Source organism: Hermetia illucens, chromosome 1, assembly GCF_905115235.1.
Source record: "Hermetia illucens chromosome 1, iHerIll2.2.curated.20191125, whole genome shotgun sequence".
NCBI lineage: Eukaryota > Metazoa > Arthropoda > Insecta > Diptera > Stratiomyidae > Hermetia > Hermetia illucens.
The window spans coordinates 135,013,928-135,038,043 of NC_051849.1; the positions used below are offsets into that span (position 1 = coordinate 135,013,928).

The following is a 24,116-nucleotide window of genomic DNA, read 5'->3' on the forward strand; positions in this document are numbered from 1 at the left end:
CTTTTTCTTTCAGGCATACGAGTATAATCGGCACAAGCACAAGGCTGTCGTACGGAAGGTCGCGGTTCAAATCTCACTGGTGGCAGTGGAATTTGTATCATAATTTGACGTCGGATATCAGACGATTCAGCTGTCAATGAGTATCTGAGTCAAATCAGAGTAATAATCTCGGGCGAGCGAAATGCTGACCACATTGCCTCCAATAGGATACTGTACGCCTGTAGTGTACCGTTACGGTCTTGAATGAAATGCTCTAACACACTTCAAGGCCCTAATCTAATTGGATTGTTATTCGTCTTTTAAATAGTTTTAACACAAACCGGTTACCAGACTAAAACTACTTTGTTGTCTTATGGTTTTGCCTCCCCTCATTCTCAACCTACGCCCTGTCACTGATAATCAGAATACTGATCCGACATAATTTCGAACGGTGCGCTAAGCCGCTTTACAGTAAATCAGTTTCAAGTGGAAATCCTGACTCTTCCTCTTTTTCTTTAACCTTTGTCCCGTTCACAAACGCTGTTGGTTTGTTGTGATCCAGTGCGATACTTTGTGCTGTCAAAAGGCTGATCTGAATGCAGTCGCGAGGCTCAAATCCCCATCCAGCGTGCGATATTCAGACCAATATTTGCAAGTGAATTCTCCTTAGCGCGAATTGAGTGACCATACCATTGATGATGCTTCTCTCGCACGATCGGAGCAACCACATATCGATCATGGATATCCTGATTTCGGATGTGATCAAGGCGTACTACGCCACTAGTCCAAGGCAACATCTTCGTCTCCGTGAACGCGAGACGCCGTTCATTGTCTTTTATAGTCAGCCAACAAAGAGGATGACAAGGTGAACGACACTGCGGTAAATTTTAGATTAGATGATATGATTGATATGTCGATCACAAAGAACGCCGGTTGCAACTTCATCCAGCTTGCGTTAATGCGTGAAGCAATTTCATAACGCAGCATTGATAGCATTGACTCGAGATATTTAAATCGCTCAGTTCTGGGCAGGCTATTACCAGTGACAGTGATAGTGCTTGTTTCATGGAGATCGCATAGTGGAGTCCGTAAGGCGCTAGACTTTGCATGTCGTGACAATGTTCATAATACAAACAAAGAGGAGTGGATAGAGGGCGCTCCTTTGCTTGTTCATAGTATGCGACAGCAGCCGTATCGGACGGTAATTTAAACATTCTTTTTCTATAGTGGTGCTTTCTTTGTAGTCAGATGGTGTTCCACCTTCCTCAATAATCCGGTTGAAGAAGTCACTGAGCCACAGTGTTGGGTCACAGCTCTTCGCTTTCCAGAACTCAGATGCGATGGCATCAGGTTTCACGCTGCTTTATTAGTGGTTTGATTCGCGCCTTATGAGAATATCGTCAATTTGAGTTTTACTGCTTCACTCCAAACCCTTTTCCCCCATAATATCTGTTGCCGCCGCCCTGTTGTTCACCCACATGACCATTAAGATTGCCCGCAATGACGATATAGCCAGAAGGCCACTTTCTTGGCATCGGATCGACCTGTTTGTAGTGCGTATGCGTGCGTATTGGTGAAGAAGTGAATAGTGTGATCGTCTGATATTATGGTGATCTTCTTTGATCGTATCACATAAGCCCTCAGAGATGGCAATGCCAACATCGTATCGAGTCTATGGGCTACCAAAATAGAGAAGTTTATAGCCATTTTTACCGCGTCCGCGCTCTAAGAATGCACAACTCCTCAATTATTGGGCATCCTCGTCAGCACCAATAAATCGCCGTTATTATTCAGATAGTAAGACAGAAAAGGTCCTTTGGGAACAGAGGATTCAGCTAAAAGCTAGAAATTACAAATTGGCAATATATTGTAAGTATATGTCTCTTGTTTTTAGTATTTGTCCAAATTCGACTAATGATGTTATTCTGAATTTACGGTTAAATTATGTTCCGTATTTCACTTCTTTAATATTGGGTATATTAACCCATTAACCCAAACAGGAAGAATAAAGATAGGAAATACAACTTTGAGACCGTTGATAATTTCTCCTATCTAGGGTCGAAAATCACAACCGATAACAGCTACGATGATGAAATCCGCGAAGGTTGTTGTCAGCCAACAGAGCCTATTTCAGCTTATAAAAACCGTTCCGCTCGAAACGTCTCACCATAGGGTCAAAGTTCTTACTGTACAAGACTATGATCTTGCCAGTCCTCATGTATTCCTCGAAACTTGAGTTCTTAGCAAGAAAAATTGCGAACTCTTGGCCGCGTTCGAGAGAAGAATCCTCCGAAGAATTTTTGGCTCCCTACATGAGGATGGACGATTCCGTAGCCTACACAATGACGAAATCGCGTCGTATCGCGAGCGGTTGTGGATAAAATCGGGCTCAATAGGTTACGGTGGGCGGGGTCACTTAATCCGTATGGATGAGAATGATCCCACCCGGAAAGTGTATAAGGGCAGTATCTATGGTAGAAAAGAAGACGAGGCAGACCCTGCCTAGATGGAGCGACGGCGTAGGTCAGGACGCCAGACAGCTTTTACGGATATCGAATTGGTGGACCTCGACGCAAAACCGGGATGTCTGGAGTTCCTATTAAGACAGGCCTAGACCGGATACCGGTTGTTGCGCCGTTGATGATGATGATGATGATATTAACCCACTATATCGTATTTAATATAAGATTTAATGTAATTTTGAGTATATTTGGACTACGAAAGGCCAAAGGAAGAATCAAGAAAATTTCCCTTATGCCTCACAAGCTTTTTAAATTAATACTTTCATGATATTCCAGTCAAACCGATCGCTAATGGAATATACATATATGTTAAAGTTTATGATTCCCGATGACGTAGTTTGAAAAAAAAAATACTTTACTTGTAGCCTTTATGTTGATGAGCACTGGAAATTGAAGGGTCCCAAACTTCTTATTCAACTTAGCATACCCAAGGGAAAAAACCAATTAAAGCATTAAACATTTCAAGCAGATAATTCTTATTTAACAAATTATATAGGCTTACAAGCCTTATCGCTCTGTGAAATAGAAGATGCACGAACAATGATGCTCCCCCATACAAACGTACAGTGAATGTATGTCTGTTTGTTAAATGAACCTTTAGCGAGGTAAATGAAAACACTGAGAACCCAAACAAAACTTTAGTAAAATTGATAAGGATTCTATGAGGGGTCAGTCGTGATTAAATAATGGTTGAAGTGAGATATTTTTAAATTGATGGCAATATGCCTTTTGCGGAATTAGACCTGTGAAGAGTTTTCTATTAGTGATATTCAAAGTTTTCATACAATGAAATAATTCGTGCTTATTTTGAATGATAATCAAGAAAATAACGTATAATGGAGAAGTAGAAAATTTGCGAAATTTAATTTTAGATTTACCAATAAATCCGCGATTCATTTCAGATTGTCGTACAAACTTAAGATTTTCGTGAAAACGGTGTTTTTCTTCCTTTTAGCATGCAGTTGGTACCGATTCTTGCTGTTTCCTACTTATGTAAGTGAGGTTTACGACAAGTACCGGAATACGCAAAATAACGCCTTTTAGTTTAAGAGGGAGCAGTTACAGATACGGTTATGCTTTACGAACGCACCAAGTGATATAAAATGTCTTGCATTTGTTTTATTTCGAATCAAGAACGAAATTCCTAAGCTAGGAAGGCCATATTTGGTTATTTGTATGAGTCCTTTCCTCAATAATATATAGTGCTACCGGTACAAATACAGATAACTAATTTCAAGTGATTTGTAGTGGTGTGGCGAAGTATGTAAAGTGTGGTAATTGCTGTAGCTTCACTGGTTGCAAATTTTCTTATATTTGTTTACTTTTGAAAGCTCTATTCTTGAAATTATTATAGTTGTTAATTGTGCGAAAGTCTTGTTAGCGGGTCCATATGATCACAAGCCATTTTTGAGGTTTTGTGTGGAACAAATCCTTATTAAAATCGATTCAATGTCTGTCCGTTTATCTGTTTTTTCTTTTAGAGGTGGAAAGTGTCGAAAGCCACCGTGTGGGGCTAAAACTACCTTTCCTCATCCGCTATGCCCCACGAAACTATCTAAAGACATCACATGTGGGGTAAGTTAAAACCCTACCGGCTTACCCCTATGGTGAAAATTGTTCGCTCCATGCCGTTTTTTTCGTAAGCGCTCTAACCTTCGAAGGTCCTCCTGAATACAGCTACTAACTGCATTCTACACTTCTTGGGATTCGAGCATTTGCGGAATGATCGTCTCCACTTGTAAGGGTCTTGTCAAGAGAAGTTGAAGCGGTTCCCTCTCATTTACACATCTCGGACATATCAACAGTATGTGCTCCGTGTGCTCGTAGCCGTTTATACACTCAGGACAGAAGGGAGAATTGCCATGTCAAAACGATGTAAATACCTACGGTATCCAACCATACCCAGTTAGAAACTGGGTCAAGTGATAGTGAGCATCTCCATGGCTACGCATAATCCAAAGCTGGATATTTGGAATCAGCATGTGCGTCCACCTCCCCTTGTGAGAATTACCCCAACGTTCCTGCCACACCCTCTCTTGTCGTTGTCGATCTTCAGCATTATGGTCACTGCGTGCTTTCAAATTATACAGTGTTCGCATCTCTCAGCCGAAAATACAAATGGGCACCATTTCCGCGGCTACGAAAGCTATTTCGTTATTCGAAATGCGTTAGCGACTCTTAATATATTCAGACGATATACTAAAATAACTTCTCCTATACGCCTGAACATTAAGGACTTTTTGTCCAAACTGGTGCTTCATTACAGTCAAATGAATGAAAAACACTCTTGCTAGTAAGAGCCTCGTCGGTGGTTTTGATCCTCCAATATTGGGCTTCATGCCAGTTAGCACAGCAACAACTTTCGTTGCTTTCTCGCCCGCGTAGCTTAAGCGTTCCTTGAAGGTTAATCGATAATCCAGCATAACGCCGACGTATTTAACGAAAGGGCTAGGATTCTATCCCATACTGTCAGATACGAAACCGTGGAATTTTCTTTCAGTTTACAGCCTTACTTCTAATCCGTGTGATACCAACCCAACTTGATCAGTTTAACCGATATCTCACATGTCCAGATGACATCCTCTGGGTGTTTGTCTACTACAACAATTGGAATGTCGTCGATGTGGTCATACATCACGTTCCAGAGCAGCGATCCCAGCACTGATCTTTGACACACTCCGCCGGTTATCAAATATTCAACGGATATGTGCTGAAAATTCGTGGCCATATTCAGCTGTCTTAAGGATTTTATATGCTGCCATTGCGCTGAGTTGAAAGCATTCCTCACGTCGAGGGTGGTGATGGCACAGTATTTTTGGTACCGCCCTGTCACCTTATACCTGCAATTGCTGGGTTGATAGCATCCACTGTTGATCGGCCGGCGCGAAAACCGTATTGTTGTGTGGACATGCCTCCTGCTTCCGCTACAATTGGGAGCAGCCTGTTGCATATAATGCGCTTCAGAAACTTTCTCATACTGTCAAGCAAGCAAATGGGGCCATACGAGGATGGCTCTCCAGTGGTTTATCACTCTTTGGTAGTAGCACCAGCATTTGTCTTTTCCACGGAGTCGGGAAGATGCCTTCTTCCAGGCAGGTATTAAAAGTGGAAATGAACCACTTTTGCTTTTATCGCCGCCTTCAAAGTTACGTTCGGTATTCCGTCGAGCCCAAGTGCTTTTTTAGCCCCTACCTTTTCGCAGGTCATGGTAAGCTCATCCTCTGTTATACTTGGGATATCCTTTGTGGGGTGCCCTCTTTCTACCGCAATAATGCATTTGCTTTGTTGTGGGAATAGAGTGGCCACTATTTTTCGTAATAAAACTGATTATTTTTGATATTGGATAAAACGTAGGTAGTGAGAGCTCAAAATATGTGCCCCAGAAGTGAAACAGGTCTCGTTTTGTGAACCTACCCAACCGAAAAAATCTAAGAAATATCACAATGATGCATCCCTACAGAATCTAGGCCTCAAAATACATCCAACTTCGATATCTCCACAAATAAAGTTAATAATAGTGTATTACCATATTTTGGAAATTTACCCGAAAGTCCCCCTTAAGTTTATCCTAGAAGTACAAATTAAAGTTATTGAAATCCAAAATATTGCATTTCACATAAATTTATTGTATTCTAGGGCGTGTATGATGTCATCGTCATATGTATAAAGTGAACTTATATGAACGGCGGGGTCCCTGGAGTCTCCATGATTGGAGACAGGAATGTGTCTGCATACGTATATGCTAATGAAATTTGCGGGTAGTGTTCAATAAGATTGACGTGTGTGTATGTATGCTTTTGTGCACAGAGTAAGTGAAAATGTGTGAATATGCGTTAGATCAATTTTGTGCACAATATTTATGTCTTTAATTTGTATGTACATACGTGTATTTTGGTTGGCATATATGACGGAACATTTTGCTTTCTTAACTATGTACGAATGGAAAAACGTGCATAGAGAGTTGCTTACATAAGATAAACACAAAACCTTTATACCTGAAGCGCTGAGCTTCCGGTATTCCGACTTGTTAATTAATATTGAGGAGATGGCTTAATATAGAAGAATATTGCTAAGGTGACGTAATGTAAGAACCCAATGGCTTATGGGAGAATATTTTGGGGCAGCAGCATGTCGACAAAAAGTCCCCATCGAGCTATGCAAGACTGACGCAACGATGGAAAGACTACTCCATGTGCCTCAAAATGTGGTATTTAATGAAAACAGGAAAATATTGGTAATTAAACTGCTAATGGCAAAAAAATCAACTTGAGGAAAAAATCATAAGAACTTGGATAAAAACATAGATAAGTCACTTTATTGCTGCAAAATTGATGTATTTGAATTCAAAACGTCCTGTCGAGAAAACTAAATTTCATTTCTAGTTAAACCTTTATCGGTTCCTTGACGATAAAATTGTGTATCCTCGGTGGGAGAATTCTTTGTTGTTGGCGTACCAGGCAGGGCACACGAAACTCTGTTATCAGTAATTGTTGATAAAATTGAACAAGCCGACATACCGAACGCTGGACGTTTCGAGTATAAAGGTTTTATGTTCATCTCATATGAGGAATTCTTTATACGCGGTTTCCATTCGTACATAGCTAAAAATGCAAAATATTCCTCCATTAATCCCTAAACTCCAAACCGGTTCGATCTACGTCGCCAGGATGCGCTTTTCGTTTTCGGATATTACTTTTGAATGTAATCAATTTCAATGAATTCAATTTGAGAACTGCCGAAGGCACTATTTGCGTCTCAAGTAATAATATGGCACAACAATCCATATTGGATCAGGGCCTTGAAGTGTACTAGAGCACTTCATTCAAGACCGTAACAGTACACTACAGGATTATAGTACCCTATAGGAGGCAATGTGGTCAGCTTTGCGCTCGCCCGAAATTATTACCCTGATTTGACTCAGGTACTTATTCACAGCTGAGTCGGCTGGTATCCGACGTCAAATCACGATACAAATCCCACTGTCGCCAGTGAGATTTAAACCGCGTCCTTCCGTACGACAGCCTTGTCCTCTAACCACTCAGCTATCCGGACACCGTAACAAGTGCTAATTATTAATGTAGCTTGCATTAGTTCCGTCGCTTCCGCGGACAAAATCACGGAAGTTCATATAGTCTTTAAGTTTATGCAATTATTGGTGTTCACATGTTAACTTAGTGGATACTCCCTGAAACCTTAATTACACATGTCATACACATGTCTGTCACGGGTAATTCTTCCTGACATACATCATCACCATCAACGGCGCAACAACCGGTAACCAGTCTAGGCCTGCCTTAATAAGGAACTCCAGGCATCCCGGTTTTGCGCCAAAGTCCACCAGTTCGATATCCCCAAAAGCTGTCTGGCGTCCTGACCTACGCTATCGCTCCATCTTAGGCAGGGTCTGCCCCGTCTTCTTTTTCTATCATAGATATTGCCCTTATTCACTTTCCGGGCTGGATCATCCTCATCCATACGGATTAAGAGACCCGCCCGCCGTAACCAACTGAGCCGGATTTTATCCATAACCGGACGGTCATGGTATCGCTCATAGATTTTGTCGTTATGTAGACTACGGAATCGTGCATCCTCAAGTAGGGGGCCAAAAATTCTTCGGAGGATTCTTCTCTCGAACGCGGCCAAGAGTTCGCATTCTTCTTGTTAAGAACCCGAGGAATACATGAGGACTGGCAAGATCATTGTCTTGTACAATAAGAGTTTTGACCCTATGGTGAGACATTTCGAGCGGAAAAGTTTTTTTTTAGCTGAAATAGGCTCTGTTGGCTGACAACAACCGTGCGCGGATTTTATCATCGTAGCTGTTATCAGTTGTGATTTTAGACCCTAGATAGGAGAAATTATCAACGGTCTCAAAGTTGTAGTCTTCTATTCCCGTTATTCTTCCCGTTTGACCAGTGCGATTTGATGTTGTTGGTTGGTTGGTTTTCGGTGACGTTGCCACCATATATTTTGTTTTGCCTTCATTGATGTGCAGCCCAAGATCTCGGGCCGCCTGCTCGATCTGGATGAAGGCAGTTTGTACGTCTCGGGTGGTTCTTCCCATGATGTCGATATCGTCAGCATAAGCCAGTAGTTGGGCGGACTTAAAGAGGATCGTGCCTCTTGCATTCACCTCAGCATCACGGATCACTTTCTCGAGGGACAGGTTAAAGAAGACGCATGATAGGGCATCCCCTTGTCGTAGACCGTTGTTGATGTCGAATGGTCTTGAGTGATCCTGCTGCTTTTATCTGGCCTCGCACATTGGTCAGGGTCAGCCTAGTCAGTCTTATTAATTTCGTCGGGATACCGAATTCTCTCATGGCCGTGTACAGTTTTACCCTGGCTATGCTATCATAGGCGGCTTTAAAGTCGATAAATAGATGGTGCAACTGTTGTCCATATTCCAATTGTTTTTCCATCGCTTGCCGTAGAGAGAAAATCTGATCTGTTGCTGATTTGCCTGGAGTGAAGCCCTTTTGATATGGGCCAATGAAGTTCTGGGCGTATGGGGCTATCCGGCCTAGCAAGATAGTGGAGAATATCTTATAGATGGTACTCAGCAACGTGATACCTCTATAATTGCTGCACTGTGTGATATCTCCCTTTTTATGTATGAGACAGATTATGCCTCGTTGCCAATCGTCAGGCATTGATTCGCTGTCCCATACCTTGAGCACAAGTTGATGAACCACTTGGTGTAACTGGTCGCCTCCATATTTAACCAATTCGGCTGTAATTCCATCGGCTGGCGACTTATGATTTTTAGCCGATGAATTGCACGGACTGTTTCTACTAAACTTGGTGGTGGCAGTATTTGTCCGTCGTCTTCAGTTGGCGGGACCTCCAACTCGCCGATGTTCTGGTTGTTCAGTAGCTCACCCAAGTACTCAACCCATCGCTCCAATATGCCCATTCTGTCGGAAATCAGATTTCCCTCTTTGTCTCGGCAGGATGAGCATCGACGTGTATAAGGCTTCATCCTGCTGACTTGTTGGTAAAACTTGCGCGCCTGGTGCGGTTGCTCCCTGTACTTTTCTAGTTCAGAAACTTCTTGGTTCTCCCAGGCTTCGTTTTTCCGTCTGTGAAGTCGCTTCTCCGCTCGTCGGAATTCATGATAAGTCTCCACGTTCTTTGAGAATGCAGCATTACTCGGTATGCAGCATTCTTCCGCTCCGTTGCTAGCTTACATTCATCGTCAAACCACCGACTCCTTTTCGGCTGGGGCCAAGTATGTTTGTGGCCGTATCAATGATAACGTTCTTCAGGTGGTTGTGAAGATCATTTGTTGATTTTTCATCTCCAATGTTGACAATCTATAACTTTGTTAACAGTAGTTGGATTTGATTCTATATAAAGAAGTAGGAATACCAGAAGCTGGTGCTCCGGGTATAAAGGTTTTGCGTTCATCTTATGTGAAAAACTTTCTACCCACATTTTCTATTTGTATATGGATAAGCACCTTTTTAAGGTTTTGTTTGTAAAACAATGGAGACGGTTTACAGCGATTGACACCAAATTTGGTAGAAAGGTGGGAACTGTGAACGCTCATGCATATAGTGAGCTACATACTTTTACGATGAATTTAAGGGGGGATCCCCATACATGCAAAAGGGGGGTGTAAATTTTTTTTTCATCAAATATAGTCATGTGGGGTATCACATTAAAGGTCTCGGTTAGTAATTTTCGAAGCCGGTCTTAGTTTTGACTTTTGTTGAGAAGGTGGGGAGTGCGGGGGGTTGAAAGTGGTCATTTTTTTAACGAACCCATTCTCAGGAACTACTCAACCGAAAATCTGGAAAAAAATCAGGGGGCTGCCACTATATGGTGCCTAGGCTCCGAAATACCCTCCATATCGATACCTATTCAAATAAAGTTAATAATAGTATATTAATAATATAATAATCGTTGGCGCAACAATCCATATTGGATCAGGGCCTTGAAGTGTGTTAGAGCACTTCATCCAAGACCGTAACGATACACTAGGAGGCAATGTGGTCAGCATTGCGCTCGCCCGAGATTATTACCCTGATTTGACTCAGGTACTCATTCACAGCTGAGTCGACTGGTATCCGACGTCAAATCACGATGCAAATTCCACTGCCACCAGTAAGATTTGAACCGTGACCTTCCGTATGACAGCCTAGTGCTCTAACCACTGAGCTATCCGGACAGATAGTATTATACTATAATTTTTAGTAATTTACAGGAAAACCCCCCTTAAGTTCACCCTAGAATCACGAAATTTTGCAGCAATGTAGACTACAGTATAGATCATGATCGTGCCAAATTTGGTGAAAATCGCACTATTACTAACAAAGTTATACTAGGTCAAATCTGTCTCTGCAAATTTAAGACTATGAATGTCAATATCACTTGAAAGTGGCTATTTTCTCATAATATATGCATATTTTACGTGCTACATGCTAATGGGACAAATGCACACCCAAATCTCTTTATAAAAGAAATACACAAAACCTTTCATACCTGAAGCGCTGAGCTTCCGGTTTCCCGACTTGTTTCAAACTGCAAGATATATGTACATATTACCGAAATAGATACTATGCTCAACCTAAACAAACAATCATTGCCTATTACTGAATGCTATACTTATACATGCACGAATATAAATTGATCGTACTCATATAATATTTTCGACTTACTTTATGCACAAAAGCATAGATTTGAATACCGCTGGTTTAATCTACAAATATATCTATCTGAATTAGGCACTACCCCTAAGCTTCATTAGCATATATATATAAATACATACATATGTCTGTTTCGAGTAAATGATGACTTCATACCCCTTTTTGAATGCTCGAAATTCACATAAAATGCAAAAGTTTCAAATTCTATAACTTTGTTAATAATAGTTGGATTTCAAACTTTCAAACTTCCCAAAGTTATGCCTTATATTATCCCCTATACCAATACCAAATCTTGTACTTTAGGATGAAGTTAAGGGGGGTTTTCGGGTAAATTTCTAAAATACACTAATATGATATTATTAACTTTATTTAAACATATATCGGAATCGGATGTATTTTGAGGCCTAGATTTCGTATAAATGCATCATTGTGATGTAACTTTGTGGTAGGATAGGTTCTGAGAACAAGACCTGTTTCACTTTTTGGGGCAGACATTTTGAGCCCTCACTGGGGTTTCCAAAATAGGATGAAATTTAACGTTTAACTTAATGAAGGATGGAACTGTTGGATAGCAACAACGCTTACGTACGCATCGTGCCTTTCTTCAGCAATCTTTCGATGTCATCGGCCGTGAATTGATTGTTAAAAACATATTTGGCAGATTATTCGTGCTATCCAATGGAAATGTTCACACGACCAATAAAAAGTTTACAATATGTAATAATAATAATCGTTGGCGCAACAATACATTTTGGATCAGGGCCTTGAAGTGTGTTAGAGCACTTCATTAAAGACCGTAACGGTACACTACACTACACTGTAGGAGGCAATGTGGTCAGCATTGTGCTCGCAAGAGATTATTACCCCCTACTCAGGAACTCATTCACAGCTGAGTCGACTGGCATCCGACGTCAAATCACGGTACAAAACCCACTGCCACCAGTGAGATTTGAACCGCGACCTTCCGTAGGATAGCCTTGCGCTGTAATCACTCAGCTATCCGGACACAATATGTAGCTTGTCGAAAATAAACATAACATCACATCACTTGGTTTTTAAAGGTTTTTTCATTTCAAAAGTTAGCATATAATTAGGTGATCATAACCTCGTTGCCTATTCATTTTATATTAAACATTGGTACAATATGTTTTCGACTTGCTCCTGTGCTGATTAGTATCTGTTGTCAACATTGGCTTTTTCTACCTTTAGATTAACCAACCGATTCTTCCTCGTCATCATCAACGGCGCAACAACCGGTATCCGGTCTAAGCCTGCCTTAATAAGGAACTCCAGACATCCCGGTTTTGCGCCGAGGTCCACCAATTCGATATCCCTAAAAGCTGTCTGGCGTCCTGGCCCACGCCGTCGCTCCATCTTAGGCAGGGTCTGCCTCGTCTTCTTTTTCTACCATAGATATTGCCCTTATAGACTTTCCGGGTGGGATAATTTTCATCCATACGGATTAAGTGACCCGCCCACCGTAACCTATTGAGCCGGATTTTATCCACAACCGGACGGTCATGGTATCGCTCATAGATTTCGTCATTGTGTAGGCTACGGAATCGTCCATCCTCATGTAGGGGGCCAAAAATTCTTCGGAGGATTCTTCTCTCGAACGCGGCTAAGAGTTCGCAATTTTTCTTGTTAAGAACCCAAGTGTCCGAGGAATACATGAGGACTGGCAAGATCATAGTCTTGTACAGTAAGAGCTTTGACTCTATGGTGAGTCTTTGTAAGCTGAAATAGGCTCTGTTGGCTGACAACAACCGTGCGCGGATTTCATCATCGTAGTTGTTATCGGTTGTGATTTTCGACCCTAGATAGGAGAAATTGTCAACGGTCTCAAAGTTGTATTCTCCTATCCTTATTCTTCTTCGTGTTTGTGTTTGACCAGTGCGGTTTGATGTTGTTGGTTGATTCATCTTCGGTGCTGACGTTGCCACCATATATTTTGTCTTGCCTTCATTGATGTGCAGCCCAAGATCTCGCGCCAATCGCCGCCTGCTCGATCTGGATGAAGGCAGTTTGTACGTCTCGGGTGATTCTTCCCATGATGTCGATATCGCCAGCATAGGCCAGTAGTTGGATGGACTTAAAGAGGATCGTACCTCTTGCATTCACCTCAGCATCACGGATCACTTTCTCGAGGGACAGGTTAAAGAAGACGCATGATAGGGCATCCCCTTGTCGTAGACCGTTGTTGATGTCGAATGGTCTTGAGAGTGATCCTGCTGCTTTTATCTGGCCTCGCACATTGGTCAGGGTCAGCCTAGTCAGTCTTATTAATTTCGTCGGGATACCGAATTCTCTCATGGCCGTGTACAGTTTTACCCTGGCTATGCTATCATAGGCGGCTTTAAAGTCGATGAATAGATGGTGCAACTGTTGTCCATATTCCAACAGTTTTTCCATCGCTTGCCGCAGATCTGATCTGTTGCTGATTTGCCTGGAGTGAAGCCTCTTTGGTATGGGCCAATGATGTTCTGGGCGTATGGGGCTATCCGGCCTAGCAAGATAGTGGAGAATATCTTATAGATGGTACTCAGCAACGTGATACCTCTATAATTGCTGCACTGTGTGATATCTCCCTTTTTATGTATGAGACAGATTATGCCTCGTTGCCAATCGTCAGGCATTGATTCGCTGTCCCATACCTTGAGCACAAGTTGATGAACCACTTGGTGTAACTGGTCGCCTCCATATTTAACCAATTCGGCTGTAATTCCATCGGCTGGCGACTTATGATTTTTAGCCGATGAATTGCACGGACTGTTTCTACTAAACTTGGTGGTGGCAGTATTTGTCCGTCGTCTTCAGTTGGCGGGACCTCCAACTCGCCGATGTTCTGGTTGTTCAGTAGCTCACCCAAGTACTCAACCCATCGCTCCAATATGCCCATTCTGTCGGAAATCAGATTTCCCTCTTTGTCTCGGCAGGATGAGCATCGAGGTGTATAAGGCTTCATCCTGCTGACTTGTTGGTAAAACTTGCGCGCCTGGTGCGGTTGCTCCCTGTACTTTTCTAGTTCACACACCTCTTGGTTCTCCCAGGATTCCTTTTTCCGTCTGTGAAGTCGCTTCTCCGCTCGACGGAGTTCGTGATAAGTCTCTGCGCGTGCCTGCGTTTTTTGAGAATGCAACATTACTCGGTATGCGGCATTCTTCCGCTCCGTTGCTAGTTTACATTCATAGTCAAAATAGCCGTTCCGATTCCTTTTGCGGCTGGGGCCAAGTATATTTGTGGCCGTATCCATGATAACGTTCTTCAGGTGGTTCTGAAGATCATTTGTTGATGCTTCATCTCCAGGTCCTCTGTTGGCTGCGGTTATTGCGGCATCCATTTCCCTCTTATAGGTGTCGCGGAGGGTTGTGTTGTGGATGGCTTCAGTGTTCACTCTCACCTGATTGTCAGATGGGATTCTAGGTGGTATTGTTATTCGAGCTCGGAGCACCATGCCAACGAGATAGTGATCCGAGTCTATACTGGCCCCCCTATATGTTCTGACATTCATCAAGGTTCAGAGGTGGCGGCGTTCGATCAACACGTGGTCAATTTGGTTGAAAGTGATCCCGTCTGGGGAGGCCCACGTATGTTTGTAGACCGCTTTCCGCGCAAACCAGGTACTTCCAACAACCATTTCGTGTGACCCTGCTAATTGAATAGTCCGCAGTCCGTTATCATTTGTGTTTTCTTGTAAGCTATGGGAGTCAACGTATCGCCTGAATACGGGCTCCTACCCTACTTGGCTGTTAAAATCCCCAAGTATGATTTTGATATCATATCTGGGACAGGCTTCGAGGGTTCGTTCTACTGCCTCGTAGAAGGTATCCTTCTCCGACTCTGCAGTCTCCTCTGTAGGGGCGTGAACGTTTATATGAGGCTTATATTTCTAAACTTGCCTCGCAAGCACAGAGTGCGTAGCCGTTCGCTTATGTTTTCAAAGCCGATAACAGCAGGTTTCATTTTTTGGCTGACTAAGAAACCTACTCCGAGCACATGGTTTACTGGATGACCGCTATAATATATGGTGTAGTGGCTCTTCTCCAGGAAACCGGTCCCTGTCCATCGCATCTCTTGTAACGCTGTTATATCAGCCCTATATTTGGACAGAGTATCGGCTAGCTGCTTATCAGCTTCATCTCTGTACAGGGAGCGCACGTTCCATGAGAAAATGCGCAAATCGTTATTCCTTTGTCGTTCCCGGGTCCGTCGTTTTAAAATCCGTCCTATCCGAGGCTCCTGTTGTACAACAAGTTGTTTTCCGTGTAGGGTTGTCAGCCCTACCCAACCCCCAACCTGGAGGACCAGTTGGTACAATTTGCCCCGTTTTTAGGCGCGGGAGACTCGCCTTCCTCCTTCTCCGTCTGCAGCTTTTCGTCAAGAAAGAGCTCCCAGCGGTCACCACGTGGAGGTGGAGATAGGGTTTAGTAGTAGAGCTGTTGGTGTTGGTTCAGCAGGCATTTCCCAGGTTTTATGCTCCATCGTGGGTACCAATCCACGTTTCGCCCCGGGACCTATACTACCCTTTGATTCTTCCTCAGCCTATTATTAAATTCTTTTGTATTTTGTAATTTAAGCATTTAAAGTCAATAAATGTGCGTTTATGGGAATCATTATCTCCCGTTTCAGGTGTTCAAACAGCCAACCTATCATTTTTGAAATTTTTGTCATTAAAATATCCCCAATATGAATTTTCCAGAACAAAAAAAATACGAACACTAATTGAAACGACACGAAATCCTGGAATTTTCAGTTATCTTTTAAAAATTGATGGAATATGTGATTTCGAAAAAATTTGTGAATATTACAATACACACTTAATTGATAAAAGGAATAAATCTGGAGAATTGAGGTTTCCTAAACTTCGCCGAAAATTACTTTCATGTTGGGGTCACTATGCTTGGATGAAAGACGACAGGTGATTTCTATTATTATTCATTAGACAATATCATATGTATGATATAATAAAATTATTTCAGTGAATTCAGAGCAGAACAACATATTATTCTTAGTCCAAGCACGTATCGAAGGCGACCAATAAACGAAAATAATATTCAGAGTTATGTTAGTGATATTATTTCCAAACACATTCCATTTGACATTCCACCATGGCAAGTTCTGATCATCCCTACAAATCCGGGAATTGTAGGTGAATCAGAAATACAAACTCCTGCATCATCACCACAACCACAAATCGTTCAAGAGATTCCTCAAGACAATGTGACTTTAATTAAACTTTCCATTGAAATCAGCTAATTATTATGCCATATTTCCAGGTAGACTACTACTATATACTTGTGCGTGTACATCATCTCATTTTAGCAGAAGAGGAGGAGCTTAAACCAAACGATTTATTGCTTATCAAACCGTCATCAAAAACCGTTGAGATATTCGAACCACCCGCTGCTACCACCTCCAATCTAATCGGATTTTTGAAGAAACCAAAACATATACCGAATCTCTGGACACATATTACTATGAGTGCAAGCAACCGTTGGAATGAATTCATCTACCACTATGATCCTTTAGAATCGCCAGATGTGGACAAAAAACAGCCAATTAATTGCTTCAGTCAACTTTTATCCATACTCTTTATAACCACTTTCACGGTTTGCAGTGATTTCATAAGAGAATACAACAAGATAAAGAATCACCCGCAGTATAAAATCAAATTTCTGTTCAATTTAATCAGGCGCGAATCTCATAAAAGAAATTTGAATCGAAAAGCACTTACAGATTCAATTTTATATTCATTCAATCCAATGAATATTCTGAAGTTTTTAATGGCACTTTTCTGGCAGATTATATTTACGGTAATATTTCTGTCGCCATACTACATCTACAGAGAATTCCTTGCAACGCGGGACATATTGGCAATAGGTAAAAAATATTCAAAACTACTATGTTTGTTTTATCCTGACAAACCCATATAATAATAATGGTTGGCGCAACGATCCATATTGGACCAGGGCCTTGAAGACCGTAATGGTACACTACAGTACTCTGTAGGAGGCAATGTGGTCAGCATTGCGCTCGTCCGAGATTATTACCCTGATTTGACTCAGGTACTCATTCACAGCTGAGTTGACTAGTATCCCACGTGAAATCACAATACAAGTTCCACTGCCACTATTAAGATTTGAACTGCGTCCTTACGTACGACAAGCTTCTGCTCTAACCACTCAGCTATCCGGACATACAAATTCATATACAGAGACTTTATCGTTTGATACCGCTACAATAGCAGAAATTTTAATGGTGGATTGCACCACTCGTTTGAGGAAGTATTCAATGAAATAACCACCCTACCTTCTACCGTTAGGGAGTTCTAGCGTTCTTCGTAGTGTCGAAAAGCTTGAACTGCCCAACAAAATCCCAATTTTCTACTACGCTAATGATTTAGTCTCAGATTTGATACTATTTTCAGAAGCTACATAGAATTTCATATAAATGGATATTTTTACGATTGTAAAGGTCACCGTCACTCCGAAGATATAACTGTTGAAACTTTAAAGAAATTTCAAAATCGATTTTTCATCTAAACTTGGAAGCAAACACGTGCAATACTCTCAACAATAGTCCATGCTTGCTCTTCTAGGAAATGAGGAGAAAATATGTAGATGCATCCAAGATCAACTTTTCGGATGCGTTTCTGCCGGGATAAAATGAAGAAACAGATACAAACATCTAAGCGACATCGGCCACTTACTTATCTCGTGCCTACCCCAAAAGGTGCACAATGGGATTCAGTATCCCTTCGCCGCTGGAGTTGCTGCTCCTCCTATTCTTCCAGGCGCATTTTATTGATTAGAACTACCACATTAATTAAAACTACCATATCTAAGTCAATTTGTTTCACATCAAGACCATGTTTTCTTACATTTAATGCATAATATTCGTAAATTTTCCATAATTAAGCCCATCATTTCTTCATGTCATTCGAAAGCTAACATAATGGAGCAACTTTTGTCAACTTTGTAGGGTTGTAAATTTAAAGTACTTTACAGTTTCTGAAAATTCTATCAACTCTGGGATTAAATGATTGAGCAGTCGAAAATTGTGATTTTGCCCAGGTTAAGTTTTTTGACACTATTTACGAAGAACGCTAGAACTCTATCACGGTAAAAGATAGAGTGGTCATTCTCTGGAACAATCTTCCTCAAACGATTGGTGCAATCCACCATTAAAATTTCTACCATCGTGAACGGGACACCTTGTATATAAAGTGCGTTTCATAAATATAACTTCACTATAAATTTAATCATTTTATGATGAGATTTACTTCGTATTTCAAAGTGAATATTACTACTGCATCTCCTACTAAAAGAACCTATCAGCAAGTCGAGCTAGTCATTTTAAAAAGTGTGTTCTAAACAAAATAGACAAAACGAAATTTTAGCCGTTTCATAATTCTAACCTTATTATTAGAAAATCAAGTCTTTATCAACAAAACATAACCACTAAACACTAAGCAATAAATCTAATCGGCTGAAACACATTTTAGAAACCGGCAATGTTGGCGCGTAGGCGTCAACAACGTGCTATGTTCCACAAAGGGCCTTATGGTAACTATAGGTAATTTGTTGCAATTAAGATAGGTTCAAACTGGAGTATTGTAAAAAGGGGTTTACTCGTTTATAGAAAGATTGAAAGTTAAATCAGTAAAATAAATCTTTGATATCATTTTCAATAATGAAAAAAAAAGTTTATTTTGGAGGAACCATAATTATTACTGGAGGCATCTAAGAGATAACGGAAATAACCTTACGATCTGTAGCTGAAAACATAAGTAATTTGATTAACAGTAATTTTGAACTTTTTAAACTAGTAATAATCGAAGTACTGATTAACGACTAAAATTTCGTTTTTTTTTCTATTTTATTTAGGACATAATTTTTTAAAATTTTACTTGCATATAGGTTCTTTTAGTAGCAAAATGCAGTAGTAATATTCACTTTGAAGTATGAAGTAAAAGAAGTAAATTTCATCATAAAATAATTGATTTTATAATGAGGTTATACTTATGAAACGCACTTTGTAATGTTCCTATAAGTAACAAACGAATGAATTAATATTCTGCTTAAAATAGGAAATTGAACCACTGATTTAATAAAAGAAAATAAGTTACCTCACCGGAATATTTTGGCACCTGAAACATTTCAATATTCGTAACCAAGGCAATAGTCACACAAATACCAATATCCCATCAATGCTGCGGCATAAAAATTGAAGAGTAAACAAAATGTCACAGATATCAAAATAGTTCAGAAATAATTGCCGAATATTTTCAGGCGAAAGTCTGCAAAAATTAGAGAAAAATACGAGCGGCGCCCTTCAAGTATGAGAGATTTTGAATTTTTTACAAGCATGATGATGCGCACACAACCAGAAATGCAGGTGCGCACCATTTTTCAATGATGCTGTCGTCTGACTTTAATAATAGGAGTAAGAGTTCCGACAAACTTTCCAATATTGTTCTGACCACAAACCAGAACACACTTACGAAGATTTTCCAGTTTATGTCCAAAATATTATCTATACTTCACTTAAGTAGGCATTGAAATAGCATGTATTTTAAGGTCTAAATTTTGTGAAAGTCAAAGCCTTATTAAGATTGATTCAATATCTGTCTGCCATACCTAATGATGCAGATGGCATCGTTATATGTTAAGTTTAAGGAATTAAATCTTTCTACCAGGATCCGAAGACTAATGGTCGAAGTGTGACAATTATATCAAAACTGCCCCATGTCTCTATCGGTGTCCATCAAAGAGGTACCTCCTCGCCATTTCTTTCATATTTTTGTTTCATTCATCCGTCCTGCACCTTAGGCTTACCTTACACAATTAGTATTTCATCAGTTTGCCATAGTCAACCCATCAAAATGGACTGATGAACTGACGTGTTTAGTATAAACAAGACGACAAAAACCACTTTTGTTACGTGTATTTAAAGATCCGAACAATTCAGAAGTCATGTTTCGATTAACAACCCAATGACAACTGTACTACACTCACTTTATCATCACTCCAGCCAGTCTGCCAGATTTTATTAGAAAATATAAATGTTCATCAGTCCATCAATTATTACCATAAAATACACTAGACGATCAGTTTGCCATAATTTTGACATTCAAACAAACGCCAGATTGATGAAATACTGATTGCCTAAGGTCAGCTCGGTGGTGTTGCATAATAGACATCCTTCGTGATCAGCGAATCAACGAACTATTAGGTTGTTGCAAATGAAATGGCTGTTTTAGTAATAAAATTTGAAACGACTGTAAAGCGTATTTAATCAAAATAGGTGCCAGTCGATTCAAAACCCTTCTCCCAGCGAGATTCAAGAGTATACATGCCAGTTTCGTAGAAGTCCAACTGTCGGGTGTTGATAACTTCGTCGAAGGCGATTTTGACAGCCTCTTCGTTCCTAAATTGTTTTTCCGCCAAAAAATGATCCAAATGCTTAACAAAGTGGTAGTCGGTTGACTGCAAATTTCCATTCGAAGCGCCATATTCTGCTCCATAAGGGCATGCGGAACCCATTTGTCTGGCTTTTTCACATTTCCAAGTTGTTCCAAATGCCGGGCAACTGTCGAGTAGTGTACGCCCAGTTTCTCTGCAATGTCTCTCACAGACTGACGTGTGTCGGATTCGACTAGCAAACGCAGCTCGTCGTTGTCAATCAATGGTCCTGGATTTCCACGTGGCTCACTTTGAAGGCTTACGTCGCCTGACCGGAATTTTTCGAACCACCGCCGTGTGGTTCGTTCAGTTACCGTATCAGCTCCAAATGCGCTGTTAATGTTCTTGGTCGCCTCCGCTGCTTTATGACCGAGTTTGAACACATACATAAAAAGTATACGTTCTTGGCTCTTTTCCATTCTTTTTTCATTTTTATTCACTGTTATCACAACTGAAAAGACTCCTTGATTTAAATGTAGGAGTATTTATACTTCATTATCAGACACTAACAGCGCCAACTGGTGGTGGTTTGATACAGCAAAATCGCAACTAACTTGACTTGATTGCAGAATCGGCCATTTCATGTGCAACCAAATATTTTGGATTTCAGATTCACCACATTGTTATTGAAAATGCTGCCTTTTCTGATTTTGAGCACTGGCCGACAACGAAAAACAACGTACATTGTCGCAATGGAGACGAAGACGTTGCGTTAGATCAGTGGCGTAATACGATATGAGAGCATCCGGAATGAGAACACCTTGTAATCTAGAGAGAGTTGCACCTCCTGTGGAAAAATTTCGCGAGAGACGACTCCGATGGTATATCATGTAGTTCGCGCTAACGAGAACTTATTGGTAACGACGAGAAAACCGACAGAAACCGCGATGGCTTGACACACTAGATGATGATTTTAAAGCCTTTCGACTCAACCCGCACAAGCCTATGACTGGAAAAAGTGGCGCATTCCATCTAGATGAGCCGAGCCCCCTATGAAATGGGATGATAATAAATGTTACATGTTCCGGCATATAGGCTTTGAAGCCTTACTTCACTTCACTCTAGCTACTGTTGAAGAGTCATTTCAAGGATTTCCAAGATTTCCATTCCGTATCCCATTTGATTAAGAGATAAGAAATAGATATGTACCAACTTTTCATCACCACTCGTCACAAGCATGTTCTGTACAAAGAAAAGACATAGACAGCGCCCCGGTTTCCATAAAATTTTGTTTTTTTTATTAAATCCTAGACATTTCCTCCGCATTGATTAAAACTCTAAATGTCCAATATACAAGACTCCCATCTAAAATATAGGAAACCGTGTCGAGGATGTTTTTTTTTTTTGTTATTTATTTGTTATTAAACCGACGCATTCAGATCAAAATCTATTAGAACAAGGCAAAAAGTAATGACGAAGAAAACTGACTACGTGGCAGCTGGGAACTCCATCATTTTGTGACTTCCAGTCTAAGGTTACTGAATCTCTTGGGAGTTCTCGAATCTATTTAAAATTGCCATAATAAATATTAATCGTTCATTGGTTCGGTTTATCACTATCCATCTCATGTATTTAGCTGATTTAGCTTAAAATTTCTTAAAAGTCAGGCCTCATTACTCAACTATACAAATAATAATGACAATTGAAAATGAACTGAAATGAAAGCAGCAAGAAAATAATAGAGCATAAGAGAACAAACCCAAAAGTATTGTTCAGACAATTTTTCAGTTCACAATATTGAATGAAATGTGAGGAATTAGGTTTTCCTCAAACAAATGAAATTAAATTGCACATTGCCGCCAGTGAGACTCTTTTAAGTCTTCTCTGACATCGAAATGCGTGAAGGAGTCCCTTTCAATATAAAATAATCCGAAAAATTAAAAAGACGTACCTTCTAACGGTGTCAATTTATATCCAACCAGAACTATTTTTACCGTTTCCACTCTACTGTTTTCAGGAATATCCATTATATTGAGATTGATAATCGTTTTTTGTGTTATTTCACGTAGGACGCACGAAGCATACAAGCACGGTAATATCTGTTCTGGCAGTATATTTGCCTCTTATTTATTTCGCTGTGAAGGAACTTCTGGATATTATTAGCGAAGTTGCCAAGGCGCCCCGATTTGTTTATGAAGAATTATTCGAGTCTCCGACCAGAGAAAGTAACGTTCTGCAAGTGAAGTCGTACCGAGGACGTCGGGTTGTGTCAATTTCCAAACCAATCGATATGGAAATATTACGAAATCGAGTTACTATTGATGAGTATATCGAGTCGGAATTTCTATATTCCTGCCTGGCAGCAGCTTTAAAAAAATTTTTGAGTGGTTATGAAAATTTCGAAGTACCTTCTATGATCAATGTTACTTCCCGATCTTTCGAAAAAGGATATTTCCTTACTAAAGACAACAAATATGATCACATTAGTGGTGTAGTATTTCATCAGTTGCCATTAGCCGAGCCCAATTTAAATCAATTAAAGGCAATACGAGAAATTACGGAAAGGATACGCCGCAAGCAGATTGCCATCTTTCTCGTTTCATTGGGACAAACAAGAAATGATTTCATCACAAAAATGCTACCGGAGGTCATCTTGAAGGTGCTCATCAATCACTTCTCTATAAACTTTCCCATTACTATAACAGAAATTCATGGGGACTTCACTAATGCACAAACAGTTTGGGGGCAAAGTTTGCAGGATTTATTATGCTTTAGACCACAACAATCGAAGACTTGTAAGATTTTTTTTTCAAATACCAATAAAAAAGGATAATTAAATTTATTTTAGGTCTATCATTAAATATTCATATCACTGGAAGTAAATGTCGGCTAGCTGTAATGGCCGATTCGCAATTGGCACCAAATCATATAAAAATTTCAGAGGCTTGGACACATTATATGGAAAGCACGACTCTGTGAGAGTAGAACAATCTATTATTATAAAAAGAAACCGCTGAAAAAATAAACATAAAAAAAGAATATAATAGTTTATACGGTTTAACTAAAGTTTTGAATTTAACATTATTTTAGAATTTTGTTTATTTATTTTTTATGCAGAAGTTGGCTCATTGCTCCTTGAGAAAATAATTGACCCCTAGTGTAACTCCCGGTTGTGGTTGAATAAGAATGTGGATGGATGGATAGGCAACTTGGATTGTGTTTTGTGGCTTCATACGGCAGCTTATTGGGTATTGTATGTCCTACTAGAGTTCCCTTAAGGGTTTTTTTATGACGTCTGATATATTCATCTTTTTAAAAAATTCAAAATTCATTTCAATTCAATTTCAATTAATGGAATCGATTTTTTGTCAAATTTTACTCCTCTAAAATTGGTCGGTGCGAAGATGAAAAAATCTGATTCCGAGAAGTCCACGTTCAACGTTTCCGTTTAGTAGGCACGACAACATTTTTGAAGAGGACAAAAAATTGATAAATAGTGAAGTATGGGATATTGGACAGGTTGGAGTTAACTGGAGTGGAGTGGAGTTAACGGTGGGGTT

General features: G+C 40.3%; 1 protein-coding gene across 2 annotated transcripts; it reads left to right on the forward strand.

Annotated features, from left to right (window-relative positions):
* The first annotated feature begins 3,169 nt into the window (after positions 1–3,169).
* On the forward strand, positions 3,170–23,595 carry LOC119656712. 2 transcript variants are annotated; one of them, XM_038063236.1, is made up of 7 exons: positions 3,170–3,345; positions 3,404–3,494; positions 15,782–16,070; positions 16,132–16,372; positions 16,429–17,032; positions 22,626–23,351; positions 23,405–23,595. In XM_038063236.1, exons 2-7 carry the CDS (start codon positions 3,458–3,460, stop codon positions 23,533–23,535), a joined length of 2,028 nt encoding a protein of 675 aa, XP_037919164.1. In that variant the 5' UTR covers positions 3,170–3,345; positions 3,404–3,457; the 3' UTR covers positions 23,536–23,595. The 2 variants fall into 2 exon arrangements, with proteins under 2 accessions (XP_037919164.1, XP_037919173.1); XM_038063245.1 differs by having other exon boundaries at positions 15,852–16,070.
* Positions 23,596–24,116: the final 521 nt, after the last annotated feature.

What these genes read in the sequence shown, in the direction of transcription:
- LOC119656712 (XM_038063236.1), top strand. Translation starts at nt 3,458, where the DNA reads ATGCAGTTGGTACCGATTCTTGCTGTTTCCTACTTAT. An exon ending in TCTTGCTGTTTCCTACTTAT is followed by an intron (nt 3,495 to 15,781) that starts GTAAGTGAGGTT and finishes CTCCCGTTTCAG; the next exon opens with GTGTTCAAACAGCCAACCTA. An exon ending in GCTTGGATGAAAGACGACAG is followed by an intron (nt 16,071 to 16,131) that starts GTGATTTCTATT and finishes AAATTATTTCAG; the next exon opens with TGAATTCAGAGCAGAACAAC.